Below are 22,503 nucleotides of genomic sequence, written 5' to 3'. Positions count from 1 at the left end.
TATACGCTGTCTCGATGAGGCTCAATGTAAAGCTGCTGAACTCACCCAATCAACCTCCATCTCACCTGCGTCTCCACCCACAAGGCATTTCCAGCATCTGAGGCTGATCAAACAAGGCTCTCATAAATAACTCATCTTTTCTTCCACGTTCTCTTCCGTGCTTCAACCTTATCGGCGGATCCGATAAATGGGCCTTTAAATCATGGCAGAATCAACAGATCCCACCACAACCGTGCCAAATCTTTACCACCCTCTTGACACAGACAAACATGACCTGCGTCTTCTCGAAATCTGCCCATCCGAAAACAACGGTTCACAAGTCCAAGTCAAAATCTTTCCTTGTTGTTTCGAAGACGTGCAAGGCCAGTTCATCCCTTTGTCATATGTCTGGGGCGATCAAACAGATACCGAGACCATCATCATCAACGGGATCCCCAAGAAGGTTACTAAGAATCTCGCCCTTTTCTTACGGCAGATACGGAGCATCCTCCCGGAAATCCTCACCTCCATCCCATGGGAGAAGCCTGCACTCTTCTGGGCCGATGCAATATGCATCAACCAGGATGACACGGAGGAGCGTAACCGTCAAGTCCAGCTCATGGGGTCTATCTACGGCTCCGCGCCAACAGTCCTTGCTTGGCTTGGGGAGGCTCAAGATTCACATTTCGCCGCCAACATGGCCAACGCCGCTGATTCATGGCTGAACGCCTGTGATGAGAAGGACCCAGACGGGGATCGTGACCCAAACTTTGACGGTTGGATGGAAAGACATCCAGACTTTTGGTCACTCTCCGGAGATGTCAACAAAACGAATTCATACTTCAGTGCCGTTAAAACACTACTAAACTCACCGTATTGGCAGCGCACCTGGACATTCCAAGAGATAACGCTACCGGCCGACACTCTCCTCGTTCATGGCTCAGCGCTTATTAGGCTATCCTCGTTGGAAGCACTCACCTTGTGGATGCTGGGCTTTCTCAGCAGAGCAGCGTCTGATTTCTCGTTCCTAGATCGAGGGACTTACCGGGATTTACTCATGACGGTTGAATTTGCCACTGTCTCAGTCAGTTACTCCATCAGATCGGCACTCGTAACGAGAGAGGAATTAGCCACCCAAGAACGCCCGACACTCGCTCTCGTGCCGTCCTTGGCTGGCCTGTATGCGAGTGACCCACGGGACAAAATATTTGGCCTCCTGGGTGTGGTGGATACACAGCTCATTGCAGACTACAGCAAGCCTTTCATCCAAGTTTACTGCGAATTCGTCTCGGCCTGGTTGCTCGAGGTCCGGGATCTCAACTTTCTACTCGACGCTTGCCGCACACGTCACAGAGAGGTCCAACCTGGGCTGCCATCGTGGGCTCCAGACTGGGATGCCATCTCTCAAGCTTTGAACACGGACGAAGATATGGTTGATGTATATCCGATGGGAAATTTCTTGCATGAAAGAGATCATCAAGCATCTGCGCGTCTACTTACAGACCCTGCACACCTTAGCCAATCTTCCCGCATCTTGACCGCAACCGGGGTGGTATGTGACGAAGTAGAGGAGGTATACCCAGCCTGGAGAGATTCCAAAGGATCATTGGCCATTAGGACCAGCTTTTTCGATCTGGTACAGAGGCACATAGATCGCTCCATGCTCGGTGGTAACTGCTCAAGGAGGCATGTATTCCAAGCGCTCTTCCGCACTGCTCTGCATGATACATGCCCGGTAGACGGCTCAGGATACAGCTCACCATATCTTCTACAATCCGACGCAACAAAGGTTCACACGTGGGGGATTTGTTTTCTCCTTTACCTGGCATTGCGCTACACGGCTATTGGCGATCCATCGGCACCCGACCCTGATAGCATTGCGACAACACTATTTCCCCGCCTAGGCATCCCGTATGGACAAGATTTTTCACGCTTCTGGAGGGAAGAGATCTTTGGCGACATGAAGTTGGGGGAGCCCGACGTGCCTCATTGGCGACATGCTCCAGCGGCTCTCCAGTGGGCGATGGAGAACCACATGGCCGAGTTCCATAGTATCCGGCTGCATTCGACCACTCCTCTGGAAACTAATGTTAAATTTCTCACCAAGAACAACTACATGGGCTTTTCCAGTTCTGTAGAGGTAGGAGACAAGGTTGTCGTGCTGGGTGGCTGCGGCGCCCCAGTGCTCCTCAGACCAAAGGATGGTCATTACGAGCATATCAGCGCATGTTTCGTGGTCGACCTCATGGACGGGGAGGCGAAGGACATGTTAGACCGAGGGGAGGCGAAGCTTGAGACTTTTGAAATTCATTAGTGTTGGAAGAGGTCCGAAAAGCCCGGAGGAGGTAAGAGTCATGTTTTCATAATCTCGTCAAACAGCAGGATTCTTATAAATCAACAAAATGAACGCAACTGATGCTGCTTGGTTGGCCGCATTGAATGAGAGACGACAAGCCAGTAACTAATACAAGCCAGGGAAAAGGTAAGGGCAGCCGAGAATAAATTGTAGACGTTATACAGAGGCAAGGATGCAGAATTAGCACTCAATTATGCTCTGGGCCCCAGATCCTCGAATTCGCGCCTTCACGCTTGAGGTCAACTAATTCTTCTAGCTAGGTTTGATTCTTTTACCTGCCGGGTTAGGAAGGTGTACAACTTCATTGGGGGACATCCAAAGCTTCACGCTCAGCCACGTCCGTCAAATTCGAAGCAACAGTACCAGAGAGGTCATCAGGTTCAAGTACAAGGTTCCCATTAGCCAACAACCAAACTGGCCAGTCTAGTGCCGGTAGCTGCTCCAACTCAGGCCTGTGGCTTTTACTGTATATCGTCTATAATACAAGCGCTCACAGAGTTCCACCGCGCGTTTGGTAAGACATAGCTATCCCCTTCCCTCACACTTCCAAAAATAAAACACTGTCCCCAGGATCTTCGATATCAGAAGGAATGTTCCACTGCATGCTTGCAGTTCCATACCGAGCCTCGTAATGCTTAGCAGTTATGGGCAGAACCGCGTCTCCGTTCTCAAACCGCCTCAGGGGCACCTGCGAAGCCACGAGCCACCATCTTCTAACGAAGTTTGTTTCCAGTTCTCCCAATCTCGGATCTCGCCGCTTGAGAGTAATTAGGTCCTCACCGTCAACCGTCTCGGTCCTAGGCTGTCCGTTATCATCTGTCACAACCTCCCACAGCAGGTCGCGAAAGAGGGGACAGTCGAACCAAGGCGATGACATCAAAAGGTCTCTCCATAGACCGTCGTTGCTAACATCAATGTGGGTAGGAACAGAATCTTGGTGGCACATGCGCCACCAGATTCGCATAGTCCGGATGTCGAAGGGCTCCCAGAGATACTCGCTCCCGTCAAACGGCTGGTTGAATCTTCCATCTCTGTCCAGAGCCGTCCAGAAATAATATTGAAAGTGTTCCGACTTCTTGTTGAGGAGACGCATCTTCTCATCATCGGAGTCGGGCACCTGGTGTGTGAAGATGAGCACCTCCTGAGATGCGTCGATCCAGTCCTCGTCTAGGCTATGGAACACAGCAATCGGAGATTTATCGAGTGGGTAGGGGTGTGGAGGGCACTGGACTACATGGCTCCGCTCTCTTGTCGTCGCGATTCTCCCAGGGGGGTCTCGAAGGTCCAACACTTCTATCTCGGGGATACGCCTCGCTAGCCGCAGTTGTTGTGGGCCTGGCTCGGTCGACATGGTCGAGTTGGTCGGTAAACCAGTAGTCGGGGTAAGGCGTGTGAGTGCTTCAAGGCTGACTGTGCTGTCCTGTAAGATGGCAGTCCTCTGGTGGCGGTTGTGCTTTGTTTTCGATAACCCGCTGTGAGATTTATCAGTCTGACTTCCTGGCGAGCAATGAGAATTTATAGGGGTATCAAGCTGTGAGAATTCACGTCATTTCACATTCATAGTTCCCATAATAGAGCTTTAGCCTACAACTGAGATGGATCACACTAAAATGTGAATGCTAGGCCCTCTCTTATGCTGTGCGAGCCTCGCAGCTGAGTTCACATGTTCCAGTGCCCACAAGAATACTCAACGCTCAAAGAGCAGTTGCAAACTATAGGCAGCAATGTTTGTTACATTAGAGCTGACCTTCACGCTCACTCATGGCCAGAAGCACAAGGGCAACAAGGAATGCAAGTCACATTCTCCTTACCATCAAGACCTCACATAATCCAAGAGACAAACAGAAGTGTGTTTGGTGATAGCTTCATTCCCCCTTTGGTAATCCGTGCAAATCTACTGGGCAACCCCGCTTACATAACACCCCTGTAGACGGCTTTACCCCGGTCAACTGTCAACCAACCTTGTTGCTTCCCACCTTACGTAATCCGGCAAGGCGTCTCATCCACAGTTGAATCGGTTGCTCGGAAAACAATCACCTCACGAAGCAGACCGTTGAGATCACCCCCTCGTCAGCGAAATAACGAGTCTACCCGCCCGCACGAGGGAGACACGGTAGCGAGACGATCCGACCAGTTCAATTGACCGATCCCCGACGCCAAAGAGCGAACCGTTTGCCCGCCATGCCTCAGGATATGCCCCCTCGGGGCGGGTACGAGCCCGTCCAGTACAAGGTGCGTTGGGAGAGAAGAATTGGGAGAAGGGTGTTTTGAGGTGTTCTAGATGGATGCTGTTCGTCCAGATGCGCAATTAGGACATTTGGGACGACGAGATGGACCCGGAGACTCCCCGACCGATACGAACGAACCGTGTCTTTGAACTTCAAGAGCTGGATACACATGGAGACAGAACAATTGGTCCCGGACAAATGCTGACCCTCAGCAGCGAAACCTCCCCGCCAAGGGTTTCCGCCCCGGAATCCTCCTCCTCGGAATGGGCGCCGTCATGGGCTACGGCTGGTACAAGCTGATCCACGGCATGCGAGAGGCCAAGTACGTTCCCTTTAACTCGGTTCCTACGAAAGAAAACACCAGAGGACTGACCTTGAACAGCGAGCTCGCCCGTGAAAAGATGTGGGCCCGCATCAACCTCATCCCCCTCCTCCAGGCCGAAGAGGACCGCGACCAGGTACGACGATACCTAGCCGACCAGAAGCGCGAGAAGGAGCTGCTGGGCGACAACGCCAAGGTCTACCACAGCGACCGGTGAGTCTCCTCTACCTATAAACGCAACTATAAACTGACATTTTCAGATTCGTGCGGCCGACTTTTGCCGTCGTTCCCCCTCCCACCACAAACTAGACGAGCCGAGGGTATGGAAAGGTGTAAAGAGAAGAGATGGCTTTGCGATTTTGGGCCAGTGTGTGTATATATGTTATCTGACAATGAGTGGTTTTGCCACGGCCACCGGAATTGAGGGAAGATCAAGGCATGAGTCTGTCTAGCTGGTGACAACTGACTTGACGGTGACGTTCTTGGGCAAGACCTGATATTAAAGATGAACTAACAACTTGATGAAATGATATGAACAGAAACGACTACTCAGCCTTGCAAACTTTCAGTCTCAATACTACAGACTGAAATTACCCATCCTGCCATTATCGACAACTACCCTCAGCTACGCAACCATAACTCACCCTCAACTCAGCGACTACTCGCCTTACCAACAGTAATCAACTCCAACCTAGACAACATAACCAACCGCAACTCCACCACCTACTGAACCTTGCTCATCTCCTTCTCTGTCCACTCCCACAACTCCCTCCCAACTCCCTCATCAAAACACATCGCATCCCCACCATTCCCCTTTGCAACCGGCAAATACAACGCAACCTTCTCCTTCTCGCCTTCAACCTTCTCCTTACTGCCAACACCAGCCGCCGCCCAAACAGTATTATACCCCCCCTGCTCAACAGTCATCATGGTCGGGTTTGTAACGTACACAAACATTCTCTTCCAGAATCCCAGCTCCGTCACGAGCTTGGTGGGTATCACACCTGGGTGGACTACCACGCTTGTAATCTTGGGATGGCGACGGTGGAGTTCACGGGCAAAGACAATGTTGGCGAATTTGCTTTGTCCGTAGCGGCCCCAGGTTCCCATAAACATGTCTTCCTGTGTAGTGTGCAGCGTGGCAAAGTTGATGCCGCCCTTGGGATGGCCTCTGTATCCCAACGAAGTGACGGATACGAAGCGTACGTCTGCGTTGGGGAGTTCTGCTGTTTTGAGCATTACAGGCAAGAGGTGCATGAGTAGAGCCGCGTTACCAAGATGGTTGACGCCAAACTGCATCTCTACACCATCCTTGGTAAGTCCAGCGTCAACAGCCATGATGCCAGCGTTGGCGATAAAGATGTCAAGTCTATCATGTCGAAACTTGGTCGACGCGGTACGAATGCTAGACAGTGATGTCAAGTCACATTCGAGAAATGTGGCTTCGACAGGTGGTGAGAGAGATTTGAGGGATTCAAGAAGGGATGTTGCTGAAGAGGCAGAGCGGCCGGTAAAGTAGATGTGCGAGGGATTGTGTGCGGTGAGGGTGAGGATTGCAGATTTGCCAAGGCCAGCGGTTCCTATAATTTGTTAGACAATAGGTCACCAGAGCAAGGACGAGGGTTATGGGTTGTGAAGTGTGAAAGAGAGCCTCAACTCACCTCCAGTGACAAGAATGACCTTTCCAGAAAGATCACCAACGTCCTTGTCAGGATCAAAGCCACAATAAGAAGGCATAGTGTTTGAAGAGACTCGAATAGCTGTCAAGAAGAACAAGAATGTCTCGATAGAGTGTTGATGTAACTGCACTGAAGTTGTCTGTACATGACTTCTTGACACCAACAGGAACAAAAGCCCTCTTTATACACAGACTCTTGCCCATCTCCGTCGGAAAGACGATGCTCCTTGTTATCCTCGCTTACATACCAAAAGGGCCCAATCCGTCCTTTCTTTGCAGTCCGACTTGAGATGAAGCGGCATGATAATCGACCGACGCTCACCGGGATACTATACTAAGATTTATTATCGCGAAGAAACGCTAAAATCATGCAGATGTGTTAGTACGGGATAGCTCACAATCCCTGAAAGCCCCACTCAGACACGGCCAAATCTGCCCGGCCGAGTCAAACTTGAAGCGCCTCCTTTCGAGATTAGCAAGCCTCAAATCCTATGACGACTACAATTCAGAGCCTGGCTGAGATCCGTGCCAAAGCATCAACTTGTGATATCCCTCTACATCCATAGATTACACATCAATATAGTCACCATGATGGCATCAAATCGCTTCATTCCCATGCCTCAAGGGGGTATTGTAAATACATACACTAGATGCTGGATACAAAATATCAACTCCCTCGCCTTCCCCATATACAGTCCTTCTAAACCATCCTCTTTTAACTAAAAAAGTCCCGCGCCGCGCCCGTAACATATTCAAACCCCCCTGAGCTCCAAGTTTAATCCCCGGCGGCCTCCAACTCGGCGAGTAGCTCTCTCTCAAGCTCGTCCTCGTCAAAGTCCATCGTCTCATCCGCATTAACCAGTCCATTCTTGTTATCCGCTGCTTCATCCCCTGTCGGCCCCGGAGTCGGTAAGCTCGCGTCTTCATCTGCGTCGTCGCCGTTGGGCGTATGTATTGCCCGCAGTCCCGAAGCGCCTCGATTCCGTGCCAGTCGCTGCTTCTTAGCAAGAACACTCTCGCCTATGCTTGATGCTCCGTCGTTATCCGACTCATCTGCATCGGCCATCATTTTTCGCTTGGTCCCTTGCTTCACACTATCTCCGTCGTTGGTCTCGGCACCAGAGTTTGTAGCCGTATCTTCACCGCTCTCGCCATCATCTTCATCGTCGTCCATGAATTCGGCGAGTTCATCTTCGGCCTCACCCCAGTCAAAGTCCTTGAGCTCCTGTCCTGTCTGTGCATCCTCGACTTCTTCCGCCTCCGATGGCACCTCTGTGGTGTCCTCTCCTCCCTTCTCCCGGTCCATGTCGTGGATCTCCAGATAGTATGGTCGCTCATCCAGTCGTCGCCATTGACTGAGACAGTCTGTAAGCCAGTTCTGATTCACAATTTTAATGCTGGGAATCTTGGCTGCCTGCTGCACCTTCTTTGTCCGTGGGCGTGAGGAGGCCACGACGAGATGCGTCACTCGCTTTGACACAGTATCAAGGACTTGAGCACCGAAGCTTTGAGCTTGCATCCCGATCTCTGACTCCTCCACCTTGACTCCAAGCGGTACAAGACCAGACAAGACAATAACAAGGCCAGAAAGAACACTAGACTTGAGCTCGTCGAGGATATCACCAGCGTCCGGAACCATAGACAAGTCAACACCGTCGTCCACAGAAGCCCTTCGCTTCGTTTTGCTGTGCGCAGGTGGATGTGTGCCTTCTGATTGTCTCCGCTCCGCTCGTCGTCGGTCATATGTCTCGTAGAACGATGTGTGCAGATCAGTTAGATGGTCCTGGAGGGCGATGAGCTCCTCATCATCGTCAACAAGAAGATTCCGGTGGTGGCCAGGCGAAGAGTCGCCATTCTGGGGATCTTGTTGCTCGTCCTCCTTGTCCAGCTCCTCTTGCATGTGCAGTAGTGGTCGATCCGTCAGCTGCTTCTCCAGTGTCTTCTCTTGCTCCTCGGTCTGAATCTTCAAATTCGTAGCATCGTCGCCACCACTCATCCTGACAAGCTCGTCCAGAGGCGAGGCCTTAGGTGCTGCCTTTGCCTTGGGACTTGTGGGCTTCTGCTTGAGTGTCGGCAAGACATCCTGTCGCTTGGGTAGAAAGCTCGAGTTGATATCGCCGATACCCTTGAAGAAGTCGTAAGGTACCACCTTGATCAGGTTTGGTCGGTTCAGTGGCCACACGTCGGCTCGGTCGTCGATAATAACAACCATGTCCGTGCTAACAGGGAACAGACGCTGAAGACTCTTGGAAGTAATACTACCATTCTCATCACGACTGATGACACGGTTTCCAAAGAGCTTCTTGTCAGGGTCGACAATGCGAGCAATATTGAGGGCATAGGCGCGTGTACCCATGGTGTAGACGTGCAGCTCGTACATCTTGGAAATCTCCTCAAGAAACTCGGCCAACCCAGGTCGCAACTTGATGTAGTATGTGCATCCGCTCGCAAGGCCGCGTGGACCATCGTCGAGTTGAAAGCTCTTGACGTCCTTGACAGCTTGGTGGTTGGGGTTCGTCGGGTCGCGCTGCCACTCGCCGATGGTAGGTTCGATACAGGCGTGGATGATGGTCTGGTCCAGATCGACAACCAGGGTAAGTTTTCGTTGTCGCAGAAGCCGCTTCTGGGACTCGTGCTCGGCCCTCGCGGCAACGTTCTCGCTGACCATGAGGGCAGTCTGGTCGTGTGTCATGTTAATCATGGCACGATCCGTATCCCGCTCCTCAGTGGCCCAGTTGATCTCGGTCATGTCAGCGCCGCACAAGCTGCATAGGCCCTGCATCTGAACCTCGTGACCGCACGCCTCTTCGACCAAGAAGCAGGGCGCGTCGGCTGCGACCTCCATGCCCTCTCGGATGCGCCATTGTTTGAGGATGCCCTCGGCTGGGCTGTCAAACTCTGTGTACGTGGTTTCGTCGACCCAAGTATCATCGCCAATCTTGCGCTTCCAGAAGAACTTGTACTCAAAGAGGCTGTCCTGCTTCTTGATCGTGTCGCCGGGTGATTTGAGGAGCTTGGTAATGGTGATGGGGTAGTGTAGGCGCGTGCCTAGCGGGACTACCTTGTCGAACATGGTAGGCTTTGTGAATAAAGTCGATGTTGGTGTTGTGGAAGGGCTTCTTAAGACGGCGGTGTGCCTCTACAGTTGCAATCAAACTGTTAGCGCGTGTTCTTCTCGCCCGTAGTGGTTGACCTCTGATGTCGCGTTCACGATGCCAATGCAGCGCCATCAAAGACGTACCTAGAGAGCTCCCCTTTTCTTAATCCTTCTCGGCGCAGGCCCTCCAGCCAAGCCCATGGCCTCACCAGAATACGGCGCGGAAAGTCGATGCGATTCGGCGCCAGAAAGACAAAGGTCGAGGTTTGTCCCACGTGTAATCGCAAGCCGAGAGTTTTCGCGTTGTATCGTCGCCAAAGAGTCTCAATGGATGGTTTCCGTGAATTTGTGCCAAGCGCAGATGAATTCTCTCGATGGGCAACAAAATCTTTTTCCTTATTCGCGTCGCGATGCGTCGCTCGTTGGTTGTCGATGAATGTTCTTTGATCGGGGAGAGAGCTTGCACGGAGGTGACGCACTTGGTACGCAGCGCAAAGCTCACAGCACTCGAGTGCACTGCTCAGCGGGCAGCTCTCGCCTGTACCCGCAAACGGACCGCGGAGAACGGTTGGTGCAGGCAGCGTCACGTGGGTAAGACAGCCCACTATGCGGAGGACGCTGGAATAAAAATCCGGCGCACGATAGCTGGGTGGCGCAGCAAGTTCCCTGTCGCTGTCGGGGATTGGCGATCGCGATCGATGGTCCAAGCTTTCCGCTGGTCGGGGAGAGCTGTATATCCGAAGTCAATCCCAAGGGACTGAGAAACTGTGTCAGTTCAGACAAGGGTACTTGGGTCCTTGTTCTATCCTCTTTCCCGAATTGAACTGGATCAACGAGAAGAGAATTCGCAAAGAAGCACGCTCAAGCCTGATGCCTGCAACAGCCAATTGACAATGCGACGCAGAAATGCGACAGAAGGAGGGGCCGGGGTTGTGTCGTCACACGAATCGCGGGGTGTGGGAAGGATGGTATGGAGTATAAAAAAGGTTGATGATTGTCAATCAAGTTTTGAAAGCTCTTCTTTTTTGGGTTATCGGAAGAAGCGGGTTTCTGCAATAACAGCGTGTCAGCAGATTTACTCCCAGGCTGGAGACATCCATCAGACAAAAAAGATGTCAATAGCCGCTCCGGAAGGAGAGGAAAGGAACGGGGGTGTCGGGTACCTACCAGAAAAGTACACTAGGATCAAATGGTCGTCCTATGAATGGGTCGCAACTGCCGCGAAAACAGGAGGGAAGACCCGCCCTTTTTGTACTTTTGGGGGGCACTCAGCGATGCTCATGCTAACCTGACCCCCCGGACGCGCGCAAAGGTCAAGCACCCATAGCTCGTCGCTCCCGCCGCTTGGAGCTTGGGACGGGAGCTTCATCGAATCAGTCACATCATCCATTTTCACTGAATCATTCACAATCGCGTCCATCGTTTCCTGCACCGGGAAAGCCTTGGGACAAAGGGAAAAGAGAGAGATCTCATCATCATGTAGTAGCGCACAAGACACACTCTATTATGACCTTGCTCTTTGTTCCTGTTGCCTCGATAACTCGCCTTCCCCCATCCATTCCCATCCCTGCGACTGCGGAGGCCCGTGGCCGAGGCTGTCACTTGGACACGACTCTGTGGGGCGCTGCCAGTCACGATGGCTCTCGACGCAAGAGTGGCCTCAGACGCTTGGTGGCGCGCATCATGCCATTGGGTTACCCTAGACAATTGAGCCAAGCAGACCACAAGTTGTCGATATTGACTCAGTTAGTGATGATTCAAGCATTGTTTATGACGAATATAGTTTCTGCAGTATTTTCAACGTTTTTCACATTTCTTGAACATTAGTCACTTCATGTGGCGCGCTGTGGAACCTCTTCACGTTTCAACTCTACCAAACCATCATGAAACTTGAAATACCATAACAAAGAGACAACCCCCCTAGAGGTCCTTACCAACCTACAATAACACTCGTCTACTAGCCACCAATACAAATCAGGAAAGAAGTGGACAAACACATGCACACAAATATCAAAACATCAAAATTCATCAATGAGACTGGTATCAATATCGCGACAAGACAATGCACCTCCAGGTCGTCAACCGTCAACATCTATCGTTGCACCCCGTCCCATGTCATTCATGCCATCGTTTCAACCCAATCCAGACTCCCGCTTCCAGGACATAACACGACAGGACAAAGCACATACAGTAGTAACATCTCAAGCCGCCGATTGAACCATCTTGTAACCCTCAGACACCAACTTTGTGATATCCTCGTTCTTGTGCTGTAGGATGCCCAGCGCAAACGCGACATCGTTCCACTGTCGCTCCGTCTCACATCGGCTAAGACGCGCCGCAAGCTTCTCGGCCAGCTGCTTGGCATGTTTATCCTGGCGAGCGCGTTAGTTATCACTGATTGAGTGTCAAATCGTATCAAGGGACTCACCTTCTCGACAAAGCCGAGCAAGAATCTCACAACTCTGCGGAAGCTCTCCTCTTCCATGTTACCGCCGGCACTCAGCAGACTAAACATATCCACAAAGTGGTTGTACACAGCATTGTCCTTGGTGCTGAGCTCAGTGAAGAACATTCTCGCCAGGTCGGCAATTCTGCGATCATCATCTTCCATGCACTTGGCCATCTCACCAAGCTGACCCTTAACCTTGACCTGACCAGCTAGGATCAAGAAGGTCAGCGTCATCAGACATGTACGCTTAACCGACGTATCGGCGTCTGCCAGACGACGGTACAGGAAGTCTGTGTTTTCATCAATCAGGTGGTTGAAGCAAACCGCCATATCTCCCAGAGCGATCACGGCGTTGGATCGCACCGTCGCGTCAGGCGAGCGTTCCATGATGGTGATGAGCAGAGGCAAGTTGGTCTCACAGTATTCTGCAGACACGCACATGAGCTTCGCAAGACACAATGTCGCAGCGGCCTGAAGACCCTTGTCGGCATATGTGGTGTTGTTGGCGCAGACCTCAGAAACAAGAGGACCAAAGATTGCCAGCAGTGAGTTGGGACCATACAAAAGCTCACGCTCACGAATATGAGCCATGGCTTCTGTAAAGTCATCCTCCGTTGTGCCTCCGATCAGATCCAGCTCATCAGCATCCTCCTTGTCCTTGTCAGACTTGGTTGGTGCAAGCTTCTCCTTCTCCTGCTTTCTGCGCTTGAAGTCAAGTTCGCAAAGCTCAAGATGAACGATCTGCTTGATGGCAACATGTCCAACGATGAAGAGAAGCTGCGACAAGGCAATAGCGTTGTCGCGCTTCTTGGGCTTCTCGCTCTGGGTGGGAATCTGATCACCAGTAGGGATAGGCTTGGTATCATCTCGAGATCCAGGCCGCGAGCCGGGTCGTGAACCTGGTCGAGACTGTGGTTGACCAAAGACTTGTCGTGTCTTGTGTCGGATGATATCTGAGCAGAGGGTATCGGGGTGCTTGGCGATGGCATAGATAGCATTGATGGCCTGCTCTGCGACTCCATACCACTCCTTGCTGTCCGAAGCCACATCGGTGATAGCAGCTAACCTGACCGAGACAGCATGGTCATTGGGCAGACGAGAAAACTTGATAGGTGAATCCTTTGCCTGTCGTCCTGTAGGGTTGATTCTCCTGAGGGCAATGCAGGTGTACTTGGCCAATTGGAGATCGTTGCGCCCATGGGGTCCAAGACCTGTTCGCAGCATCGTCTCGATCTCACCAACGACAATCTCGGGGTTTGCAGTTGCTAACATGCCCAAGATGATGATGGCTCCTCGTCGCTGAGTGCGAGAGATCTCACGCTTCTGGACACCGTAAACCTGCCACAGCTTGGTGATGACAACCTCAGGAATCATGCCGCCCTTCATCATGGTGGCAAGCAGCTGCTCAAGAGACGTGAGCTCAGCAGGCGTAGCACCCGAAGTGAGACTGATCATGTTGCGAGCAATGTAGTTGGCCGCATCGTTGGAGCTGAACGAGTCAGGGGCCTCGAAAAAGAGTCGTCTGTAGCAGTCGATCAGGTGTGCCTGAACTCCCTTGCCCTCATCACTGTTGCCCTTGGTCCAGATAAGGCGAAGCATGCGTCGGATGCCATCCTTGTTCTGCTCAATGTTGTAGGCGTCGCCAACCTCGAAAAAGTCAATGGCCTCAATGACCTCGCTCTTGTTTCTGGAGCCAAGAAGCTGACAGATGGTGCCAGTGGCTTCATGGATAACATCAATAAACTTGAGAGCCTCGTTGTAGTACCTCCTGGTCAAGGTGAGCTTCTCAATGGCTTCGCTCGTGGCAGCCTCCTCCTGAGCCTTCTTGATAGCAGCCACCTTTTCTTCTTCAGTCATTGGCTTGGGCTTCTCAGGAGAACCGAGCTGTGTCGCCTCGTCCAACAATTCATTGTCGACAGTAGTATTGGCCTGATCGCCCCCAAAGCCAGGCATGCCAGGGGGTGGCTTCAGTGCGTTCAGCTCTTCATCGACCTTGTCTAAGCGAGCCTGCCACTCCTTTCTTGACAGTTGAGCGCCATGCATGACAGTAAAGGGATGCGTCTTGATAAGGGTGCCAAGTAGTTTGATGGCATTTCTCCTCACGTTGCTGCTCTTGTCCTCCAGACTTCGGCAGGCGAGCTCGGCGGCCTTTTGACGACGTTTGGGGAACTTCTGGGCAAGCTCGCAAAGCCTCATATAGACCTGTAGGGCTCTGCATCGACAGTATGGGTTAATATCGAGGAAGCGCTCTTCCAAAACGTCAAAGAATGCGTTCAGTTGAGACTTGTGGTTTTCGCTGCGCTCGTCCTGCTTGCTGAGATAGGCAACCATGTTTCCGCAGACTTCAATGAGGGCGCATCGAAGAGTATAAGACTGATTGTGTCAGTTGCAGGTCGTTTCGTCCTCCGAATAAACCTACCTCGCTATCTAGTTGCTTTGCGAGCATTGTCATCTGCTTGATCACCAGGCGAGGGGCTAGTTCGGATAGCTTGGCAATGAAAGAAGAGACAGACTTGGGTCCTCGTGTGTCGTTGGAGTTGAACTCCTTGTTACTGATTTCTCGAAGGACCTCGTCAGCGAGCTGGGGATAGTCGTATGTCTCGGCCAGGATGTGTAGAAACTCGGCCATGGGTTCCGACAAGTGTTCAAAATATGTGAGGTTCTGGATAATGTTGATTTGCGCCGCTGATCACTGTGAGCCATTTGAATCCACCAAGTCCATGTTGGCACAACATACCATATCCATGACCGTGGTGCTTGACAGCAATGCACAGCACCTTGAAGCAGTGCATTCGAATGGTCGTGGCCTTTACCCGCTGCTCGCTCTCCAACACCATGTAGACCGGCCGAGTAAGGAGTCCAATAAATGTGTCCCTCTCGCTCGTGGTGAGGAAGATCTTGGACAACTTGAGCTTCAGGACCTTGCACATAATCTCCAGAGCAGCCTGGAGTTGTGTAGCCGAGTCCCAGGCTGCCTCCTTGTTGGCTGCACCCTTCTTGGGCTTTCCACGGCCCCTGGAAGCAGGAACCGCCGAGGACTTTTCGGCCGCCTTTGTCTCAACAGCTGCAATAGTCCACTGCAGGAGAAAGGCGTATATCTCGAGGAGCTTCTTGTGGTGGGGCACCGAGTCCTGCTCATCGGGGGAGTCGATGTCGCTGTGGACCGAGTCGGCCTCGGCGCTCAGGCCGCTCATGATGAGGTCGAAGATCTTGCTGAGGGCGTGGGTGGGGAGGTGTGCTGTGTATCTGGGAGTTTCAACTAGCTCAGAATCGCGTCCCAACGATGTCGGATCGGGAGAAGAGGGGTGAAGGGAAATGGGGGCTAACTTGAGGAGAAACTGTAGCGAATCCATGTGAGAGGCTCGCATTATCGCGTCGGGGTTGTCGGCGACGGCGTCGACGATGGGGTTCAGCACCGAGTTGACCACGGGGTTTGTGAGGGCCTCGGGGTCATTCTCGCAGTCGAACAGGGCGCCGGCGGCCTCTGGCGTGGCGATGCTCGCCGGGTCTGACATGTAGTGCTTGAGAGCATCGTTGAGGTCAAAGTCGATTGTATCCATGATGGGCGATGCGAAAGAGTCGTCGCCGCAGAAGCGTGCGCACGACGGTGAATAGAGGGGAAGAAGCGGAGGGGAGGTGAAGTGCGGGACGCCAGCACAATCAAGCAGGTATCATTCAATATCGTAATTATCGTTGTGTATCTCTCTGCGCCAACCGTATCCTGCGATGGCGCGCGCCGTCAAATACCGGATCCGTCGGTGCTGGCGGTGACGGGTTTATTGTCGTCGGTAGCTTGTATGGTGTTTGGGGGGGTTATTTGGTGGCCCTGAGATTGGCCCCTTGGCAACGATTGTTTTTGTTTTCTTTGACGCGCCCACTCAGGGCCCTTCCCCGCCATCATCCACTAAAACGCAGCGCGTTGCGCCCGTTGAACCCCTGCAGCCAACACAGCCTGAGTCGAGCCCCTCCAAATATCGGCGTCCCAAGCCTCTTGTGATTTATCAGTCTCTGTTCAAAGTCTTGTTCTTGTGTTTATTTGGTCTTTTGTCTGCACACACTCGATTTGACTGTCCAATAGCCCTGTGTGCGCAGAGCATAACCTTTGAAAAACACATCCTGCGTGGCGATTTCTGGGGCATCGACATGGCTGCCACAGCGCCTCATCATCATGACAGGCAGTTCGAGATCCACGAGGACATAAGGACGGAGGATACGGAGATGATGGTGGAAGAGGAACGGACCGAAGAGGCTGGGCCAAACGAAGAGGACGAACATGTTCAACACAGCCATGTGCATCAGCATCATCACATGCAGCACCACAACCCACAACAACAACATCACCATGTTCAGCAACAAACACATGTCGTCCAGGAAGAGGAAGAAGAGAGAGTAGAGGAATCTTCTGAGGATGAAGCTGTCGATCGAGGTGTTCAAGAAGACATGGACAAACTACAGACCGACTTTCCTGGCTTCCGCAATCGGTACCGTCTGATCAAGCGCATCGGCGAAGGTATATACATCTCTGCCATGACACCTCTGAGTGCCCATTGAACTCGACTAACACATCCAGGAACATTCTCAACCGTGTACAAGGCCGAGGACATTATGTATGACCACTACGACAACAGTTGGGACTACGAAGACGACTCGTCAAAGTGGACGCCACCTCCAAACGCAAAACCAAGCAGCCCTGTTCAGCGACCCCGTCGCAAGGCACGATACGTCGCCATCAAGAAGATCTACGTCACCTCCAGCCCTTCCCGAATCCTCAACGAGCTCGAGCTACTCCACGACCTCCGCCAATGCCCTTCTGTATGCCCCCTGATCACCGCCTTCAGACACACCGACCAGGTCGTCGCCATCCTCCCATACTTTCGTCACGGGGATTTCCGCGCCTACTTTCGCGACATGACCATTCCTGAGATCTCGATATACCTCCGCGAGCTTTTCACTGCTCTCAAGAGCGTACACGACCACAAGATTCTCCACCGAGATATCAAGCCCACCAACTTCCTCTACGATCCTACCACCCAGCGGGGCGTCCTCGTCGATTTTGGTCTCGCCGAACGAGAAGGTTCTGATAACAAGCCCTGTCTCTGTAACGAGAGTAGGGAAGTGCGCAAACAGCGCCAGACCAACTCAGTGTGGGCTCAAAACTCGACGAACCCTCAGCCTGGATACCCCAAGTCCGATACTCGATCCTCCCGCCGAGCCAACCGTGCAGGAACTCGAGGTTTCCGAGCCCCCGAAGTTCTGTTCAAGTGCACAGAGCAAAAGACATCTATCGACATTTGGTCCGCGGGTGTCATCCTTCTCACTATCATGTCGAAGCGTTTCCCCTTCTTCAACTCGGCCGACGACGTGGATGCCATGATCGAGATAGCAACCATCTTTGGCTCCAAGCGCATGAAGGCTGCGGGTCTCCTACACGGATGCGTCTTTGAGACCAGCCTTCCCACAATTGGCCAAGGCGGTTTCTCAATGGAAAAGATTATCCTCTGGAGCACATGTCGAGGAGAGGACAAGCCACTGACGCCGGATGAAAAGATGGCTATCAGCTTTCTTGAAGCTTGCATGGAGCTGGATCCTGGCAGGAGGATAACGGCAGAGGAAGCGTTGAGACATGACTTCCTCCAGCTCGAAGAGGTTGAGAGTGACAAGAGGTATTATGACCAAGAGTCGGCTGACCAATATTAATGTCCCGACATTGTACATTTAATGTAATCATAGAATCATGACCTGAGGCGTTGGGGCATCAAGATGTGATTGATCAAGTGGTTGGCTAGATACCCATAGGTGCCAACATGGCTGCAATACCCGTCAACTCGTCCGTACCCAGTGTTTCTTCAAAGTATCATCCAGGCGTCCCCATTGCAGCATGTTCGTGACGTAGAGGTCATTGGCTTATGGGCGAAAATCGATTTTTATTTCGTTAAACTCCGTTTCGAGAGTCCCTGATGCAATGCTCGAAGCCGACCAACCCAGGTCCCAATTCCCTCCCCCCATCTTTCTTTCTTCGGCATCCAGGGGAGCATTCATGGGGGACCCTTTTTTTCCCGGTTTCCCCAATTCCCAGCCCCGGACTCCTAGCCTAAAGCCAGCTCAAAGGACATGGCATAAACTTGATCTATGCCACAAGCTCAACAACACCGCCGGCCTCGGTGATCTTCTTCTCAGCCAGACGGCTCACCCACCGCGCGCGGACGACCAGGGGGATTTCGGGGAGGCGGCCCTTGCCGAGGACCTTGGAGTAGCCGAGGGGGAGGAGGTCGAGGACGGGGACGGTGTCCTTCTTCTCGCCAGAGACGTAGGCGTCACGGGTCTCGACGGGGACGAGGGACCACAGCTGTATTGAGTTAGTTATTTGTTCTGTGCGTTCTGCCTTGATCCATCTCATGCGTTGAATCGGATATTGCAGGCTCGTGGAGGGGCTGTATGTACCTTGTCGAGGTTGATGATGGGCTTCCAGAAGTGGTTCTGCTGCTTGTGGAAGTATCGCATACCAACCTTACCGAAGTAACCAGGGTGGTACTGTCGCAGAGTCAGCCATTCCATCCTCTCGTTCGTATCTCGTCGTCGGGTCGTCGAACCTTGTCCATGTTGGTACGGTGGTGGTGCTGACCACCGGCAAGACCACGACCACCGGGGTGCTTGCGGTGCTTGCCGACACGGCCCTTGCCGGCGGAAACGTGGCCGCGACTGTGAACAGAGTCAGTCCATCACGAGCTCTCCGGATATCGAAATCTTGGTGTTTTCTCCCGCCGCCGTCGACGGGGCGTTCAATGGCGAATTTGAGCGCCCTCGTGAACGTCGGCGAGAGGGAATCAAAACGTACTGCTTGCGGGTCTTCGACAAACGGGTAGGCATGGCGACGGCTGTGGTGTTGTCGCTTTTCCGGTGTTCACGGGTCGAAGCTGAAGTGGGTGGTGATGTTTTTGCGCTGGGGGGCTTCCAATGGCTAGCACCGAATTGTTAGGCGAGAGGGCAGGGGAACCCTAAGAATGGGTGGGAAAAAGTGTGGGTGAATTTTCAGTGGGTCTGCCCTGATGGTGAGGTTTCGGTGTGTCAGGTGACTTCGCGGTCAGACCGTGGTGAATGTCGGTGTGGCCCCACCAATGACGGGCCATTAATGTCAAACTCGAGACGCGAGTCTCGCGACGTGGTGAAGAAGGAAGCAGTTTCAGTGAAACATTGTTGATGATCGAGATGGCGCAGACCGACGTTGATTATATTTCCAAGGGTTTGGAAAACCTTGACTTTCATCATCCTTATACACCTTACGATGTTCAAGAACAGTTCATGAAGACAGTGTACAATGTCTTGGAGACAGGCAACGGCCAGGTCGGGATCCTGGAGAGTCCAACTGGTACTGTAAGTGGATTCCATGCTGTTGCAATAGCTTTCATGGAAGGGTTTGCGTTGAGCAACATTTCGAAGCGTCATGATGATTGCCTCCTGCATGCAGAATCCCTTGTCTAACAACCAACAGGGCAAGTCTCTTTCACTCATTTGTGCATCCCTGACCTGGTTACGAAATCACAAGTCAAATCAGTTTGAGAAATCCATCCAGGAATCCGCAGATGCATACAAAGATGAACCGCCATGGCTTGTCGAGCAACTCCTCCGACGAAAGCGAGAAGAACTCGTCGGTCGCTGGGAAGAACGGGAGAAGCGCCTTGAAGCTCTTCGACTCAAAGAAAAGGCCCAAGAGGAACGGGCCCGGAAACGACGCCGTGTTGATGAATCTGGACCTTATCATCGATCGCGAGTGGAAGACGAAGATGCAGAGTGGCTACTGGACGACCCTGATGACCGCGACACTGGCCCCCAGGATGCACTGTCTGGTCTGAGTAAAGAGTCTCGAGACATCTTGGCGAGTATCGGTTTAGGTGGTCCAATGAAGCCGGAAGAGGAAGACGACCTGATGGAGGAACAGATCAAGGTGTGGACCTCCGTACTACGTTCACTTGCCAGCATAGTAACCTCAGCAGATCTACTACACCTCAAGAACACATTCCCAACTATCGCAATTCATCACCGAACTTCGCCGACCCACATTTCCGCCCTCACTCCCAACATCTCTAGCCAAAGATGAAGAGTCGAAAACAGAAGCAGTCAAGCTTGTGCCGTTATCATCTCGTCAACGGTTATGCATCAATCCTCAAGTTTCACGTCTTGGATCTGTTCAAGCAATCAACGACCGCTGCGCAGAACTTCAGAAACCGAAATCGGGAAAGAAATGTCCTTTTGTTCCCAAAGAGGATCTTCTTTCGGAGACACATCAGTTTCGTGACTCCGCGCTGGCTACTCTTCCTGATATTGAGGATCTACACCACCTTGGCAAGTCTCTTTCTGTGTGTCCGTACTATGCCTCGCGTACTGCGTTGCCGGGGGCTGAAATCATCACACTGCCGTATCCTCTTTTACTCCAGAAGAGTGCGCGAGACGCATTGGGAGTCAAGCTGGAGGGGAGTGTTGTGATTATTGATGAGGCACATAACATCATGGATGCAGTTGCCAATGTTCACGCAGCCGAGATTCGGTTGAGCGATCTGCGAAGAGGACGCGGTATGCTGGGGGTATACGTGAAGAGGTTTGGCAAAAAGTTGAAAGGTGTGAATCGAGTCAACGTTGGAAGAGTCGGAAGAGTCATTGAGGGCTTGAGTGAGTGGATGGACGGCGCTCTCAAGTTCAAGGCAAGTCGCATCTTCGGTCTGATGTTGGCACAGTATCTGACTCTAAACAGCAAGAACATGGAATCGTGGATCCAAACGATCTCACGCGGCCAAAGGGAATTGATCAGATCAACATGTTTGAACTGATCCAGTACATCCAGGAATCGAAGCTCGCCTTCAAAATCGAGAGCTATGCCTCTCATGTCGAGAACGAGGAAGCGCCTACAAAAACCCCCAAATCGACAACTCCAGTGCTTCACACTCTGGTCTCATTTCTCGTCGCACTCACAAATCTCAGCTCTGAAGGTCGAATATTTTATCAGAAGATCAAAGGGGGAGCACCTGATATCCAGCTGTCCTACCTGTTGCTATCGCCAACTCATGCATTCTCGTCCATTGCATCAAGCGCTCGGGCGGTGGTTCTCGCTGGTGGAACAATGTCTCCATTCGACGACTACAAAGACCACTTGTTTCCCTCTTTAGAACCCGAAAAGGTGACAACACTGAGCTGTGGGCACGTTATTCCTCCCGAGAATCTCTGTGTTTGGACATTAGCTTCCTCGCGACCGGGGATGCCGCCTTTTGAGTTTAGTTTTCAGAAGCGAAGCGACCCAGAGATGATTACACAACTGGGACTTGCGATTTTGAACCTCTGCTCTCTGGTTCCCGACGGCGTAGTCATCTTCTTTCCCAGTTATGGATATCTCGACGAGGTCGTTGCGGCGTGGCAAAAAAGCCATGGAGCGAATGCGCAACCAATATGGGAACGATTGGCAACGCGCAAGGCATTGTTTAAAGAATCAAAAGGCGCATCAAGCGACGAAATCCTTCAGGAATACACCAATGCCATCCAAGGCGAAGGGAGCAACGGTAAAGGCGCTTTGCTACTCAGCGTCGTGGGCGGCAAAATGTCAGAAGGCATCAATTTCTCTGACCGTCTCGGACGCTGCGTCATAGTCATCGGCCTCCCCTATCCCAACATTGCATCCCCAGACTGGAAAGCAAAGATTGAATACATCGAGACGACGACGCAGACCAACCTCATAACACAGGGCATACCAAAGGAAGAGGCGACGAGCAGAGGCAAGCAGGCGGCAAGAGACTTTTACGAAAACGCCTGCATGAGGGCCGTCAACCAGAGCATCGGGCGTGCGATCCGGCACCGGGGCGACTACGCGGCGATTGTGCTCGTCGACCGGCGATACGGCACGGACAGGATCCGGGGGAAACTTCCGGGGTGGATCAGAGGGGGGTTGGTGGGGGACAGTCATGAGAAGGGTCTGGGAGGGTTGATGGGTGCTGTCGGAGGTTTCTTCCGAGGGAAGAGGAGCAAGCAGTGACAGCGACCTTGAAGCACGATCAGGTTGTACTTGAGCACAGCCTTGTACAAAGATGGGAGCTCGTTGGAGAGGGTCGCACCAGGAGATTCGAGACCATTCTTGGCGTGAGGAGGATAAACGGCGTAGGCGAGAGGCGAATCAGAGAATGCGGCTCGATCTGCCCGCCACTGAAAAGCAAGATGTTGGACAGACGCAGAACACGCGCCGAACATTCGACAAGCGACAGGGTTCAGTGTCGATAGTTCATCAGCCAGCAGGGGCACACCTTGAGGGACTCACGCCATGCATTCTGAAGCCAGCATGGACAACGAGACCGCATTTTCGGTTTATGGTATGGCTACAATCGGCAATATTTTCTATCACCATCTTGGGTTTATCA

At 52.4% G+C, this 22,503-nt stretch overlaps 9 protein-coding genes across 9 annotated transcripts; 4 read left to right on the top strand and 5 right to left on the bottom strand.

Moving 5' to 3' along the window:
* Positions 1 to 202: 202 nt before the first annotated feature.
* NECHADRAFT_88232 (uncharacterized protein) lies at positions 203 to 2,293 on the top strand (the record flags this gene model as incomplete). Its single annotated transcript, XM_003043584.1, has 1 exon — positions 203 to 2,293. The coding sequence occupies one exon, from the start codon at positions 203 to 205 to the stop codon at positions 2,291 to 2,293; it is 2,091 nt and encodes a 696-aa protein (XP_003043630.1).
* A 343-nt stretch (positions 2,294 to 2,636) lies between these two features.
* Positions 2,637 to 3,686, bottom strand: NECHADRAFT_88231 (uncharacterized protein; the record flags this gene model as incomplete). Its single annotated transcript, XM_003043467.1, has 2 exons — positions 2,637 to 2,799; positions 2,878 to 3,686. 2 exons carry the CDS (start codon positions 3,684 to 3,686, stop codon positions 2,637 to 2,639), a joined length of 972 nt encoding a protein of 323 aa, XP_003043513.1.
* Positions 3,687 to 4,387: 701 nt separating this feature from the next.
* Positions 4,388 to 5,323, top strand: NECHADRAFT_102228 (uncharacterized protein). Its single transcript, XM_003043583.1, has 4 exons — positions 4,388 to 4,567; positions 4,779 to 4,885; positions 4,946 to 5,098; positions 5,146 to 5,323. The coding sequence occupies exons 1-4, from the start codon at positions 4,517 to 4,519 to the stop codon at positions 5,192 to 5,194; spliced, it is 360 nt and encodes a 119-aa protein (XP_003043629.1). The 5' UTR covers positions 4,388 to 4,516; the 3' UTR covers positions 5,195 to 5,323.
* Positions 5,324 to 5,608: 285 nt separating this feature from the next.
* Positions 5,609 to 6,622, bottom strand: NECHADRAFT_54708 (uncharacterized protein; the record flags this gene model as incomplete). Its single annotated transcript, XM_003043466.1, has 2 exons — positions 5,609 to 6,465; positions 6,547 to 6,622. The coding sequence occupies 2 exons, from the start codon at positions 6,620 to 6,622 to the stop codon at positions 5,609 to 5,611; spliced, it is 933 nt and encodes a 310-aa protein (XP_003043512.1).
* Positions 6,623 to 7,338: 716 nt separating this feature from the next.
* NECHADRAFT_54936 (uncharacterized protein) lies at positions 7,339 to 9,636 on the bottom strand (the record flags this gene model as incomplete). The annotated part of the gene is made up of 1 exon (XM_003043465.1): positions 7,339 to 9,636. The coding sequence occupies one exon, from the start codon at positions 9,634 to 9,636 to the stop codon at positions 7,339 to 7,341; it is 2,298 nt and encodes a 765-aa protein (XP_003043511.1).
* Positions 9,637 to 11,669: 2,033 nt separating this feature from the next.
* CPD2101 (condensin component) lies at positions 11,670 to 15,666 on the bottom strand. Its single transcript, XM_003043464.1, has 4 exons — positions 14,847 to 15,666; positions 14,529 to 14,794; positions 12,089 to 14,482; positions 11,670 to 12,032 (listed from the first exon to the last, which is right to left on the bottom strand). The coding sequence occupies exons 1-4, from the start codon at positions 15,622 to 15,624 to the stop codon at positions 11,862 to 11,864; spliced, it is 3,609 nt and encodes a 1,202-aa protein (XP_003043510.1). The 5' UTR covers positions 15,625 to 15,666; the 3' UTR covers positions 11,670 to 11,861.
* Positions 15,667 to 16,414: 748 nt separating this feature from the next.
* On the top strand, positions 16,415 to 17,743 carry NECHADRAFT_4143 (uncharacterized protein; the record flags this gene model as incomplete). The annotated part of the gene is made up of 2 exons (XM_003043582.1): positions 16,415 to 16,619; positions 16,680 to 17,743. Coding segments are annotated over 2 exons (1,269 nt in total), but the record flags the coding sequence as incomplete, so codon positions are not given.
* A 147-nt stretch (positions 17,744 to 17,890) lies between these two features.
* Positions 17,891 to 19,040, bottom strand: NECHADRAFT_73956 (60S ribosomal protein L28). The gene is made up of 4 exons (XM_003043463.1): positions 18,945 to 19,040; positions 18,700 to 18,808; positions 18,551 to 18,640; positions 17,891 to 18,455 (listed from the first exon to the last, which is right to left on the bottom strand). The coding sequence occupies exons 1-4, from the start codon at positions 18,974 to 18,976 to the stop codon at positions 18,237 to 18,239; spliced, it is 450 nt and encodes a 149-aa protein (XP_003043509.1). The 5' UTR covers positions 18,977 to 19,040; the 3' UTR covers positions 17,891 to 18,236.
* Positions 19,041 to 19,315: 275 nt separating this feature from the next.
* Positions 19,316 to 22,124, top strand: NECHADRAFT_54742 (uncharacterized protein; the record flags this gene model as incomplete). The annotated part of the gene is made up of 4 exons (XM_003043581.1): positions 19,316 to 19,480; positions 19,599 to 20,051; positions 20,101 to 20,809; positions 20,860 to 22,124. 4 exons carry the CDS (start codon positions 19,316 to 19,318, stop codon positions 22,122 to 22,124), a joined length of 2,592 nt encoding a protein of 863 aa, XP_003043627.1.
* Between the last annotated feature and the right edge of the window lie 379 nt (positions 22,125 to 22,503).

Source organism: Fusarium vanettenii (assembly GCF_000151355.1).
Source record: "Fusarium vanettenii 77-13-4 chromosome 13 genomic scaffold NECHAsca_28_chr13_5_0, whole genome shotgun sequence".
Classification (NCBI taxonomy): Eukaryota; Fungi; Ascomycota; class Sordariomycetes; order Hypocreales; family Nectriaceae; genus Fusarium; species Fusarium vanettenii.
Note: the sequence above shows the minus strand (reverse complement) of the source record. Positions and strands in the feature narration are given on the sequence as shown.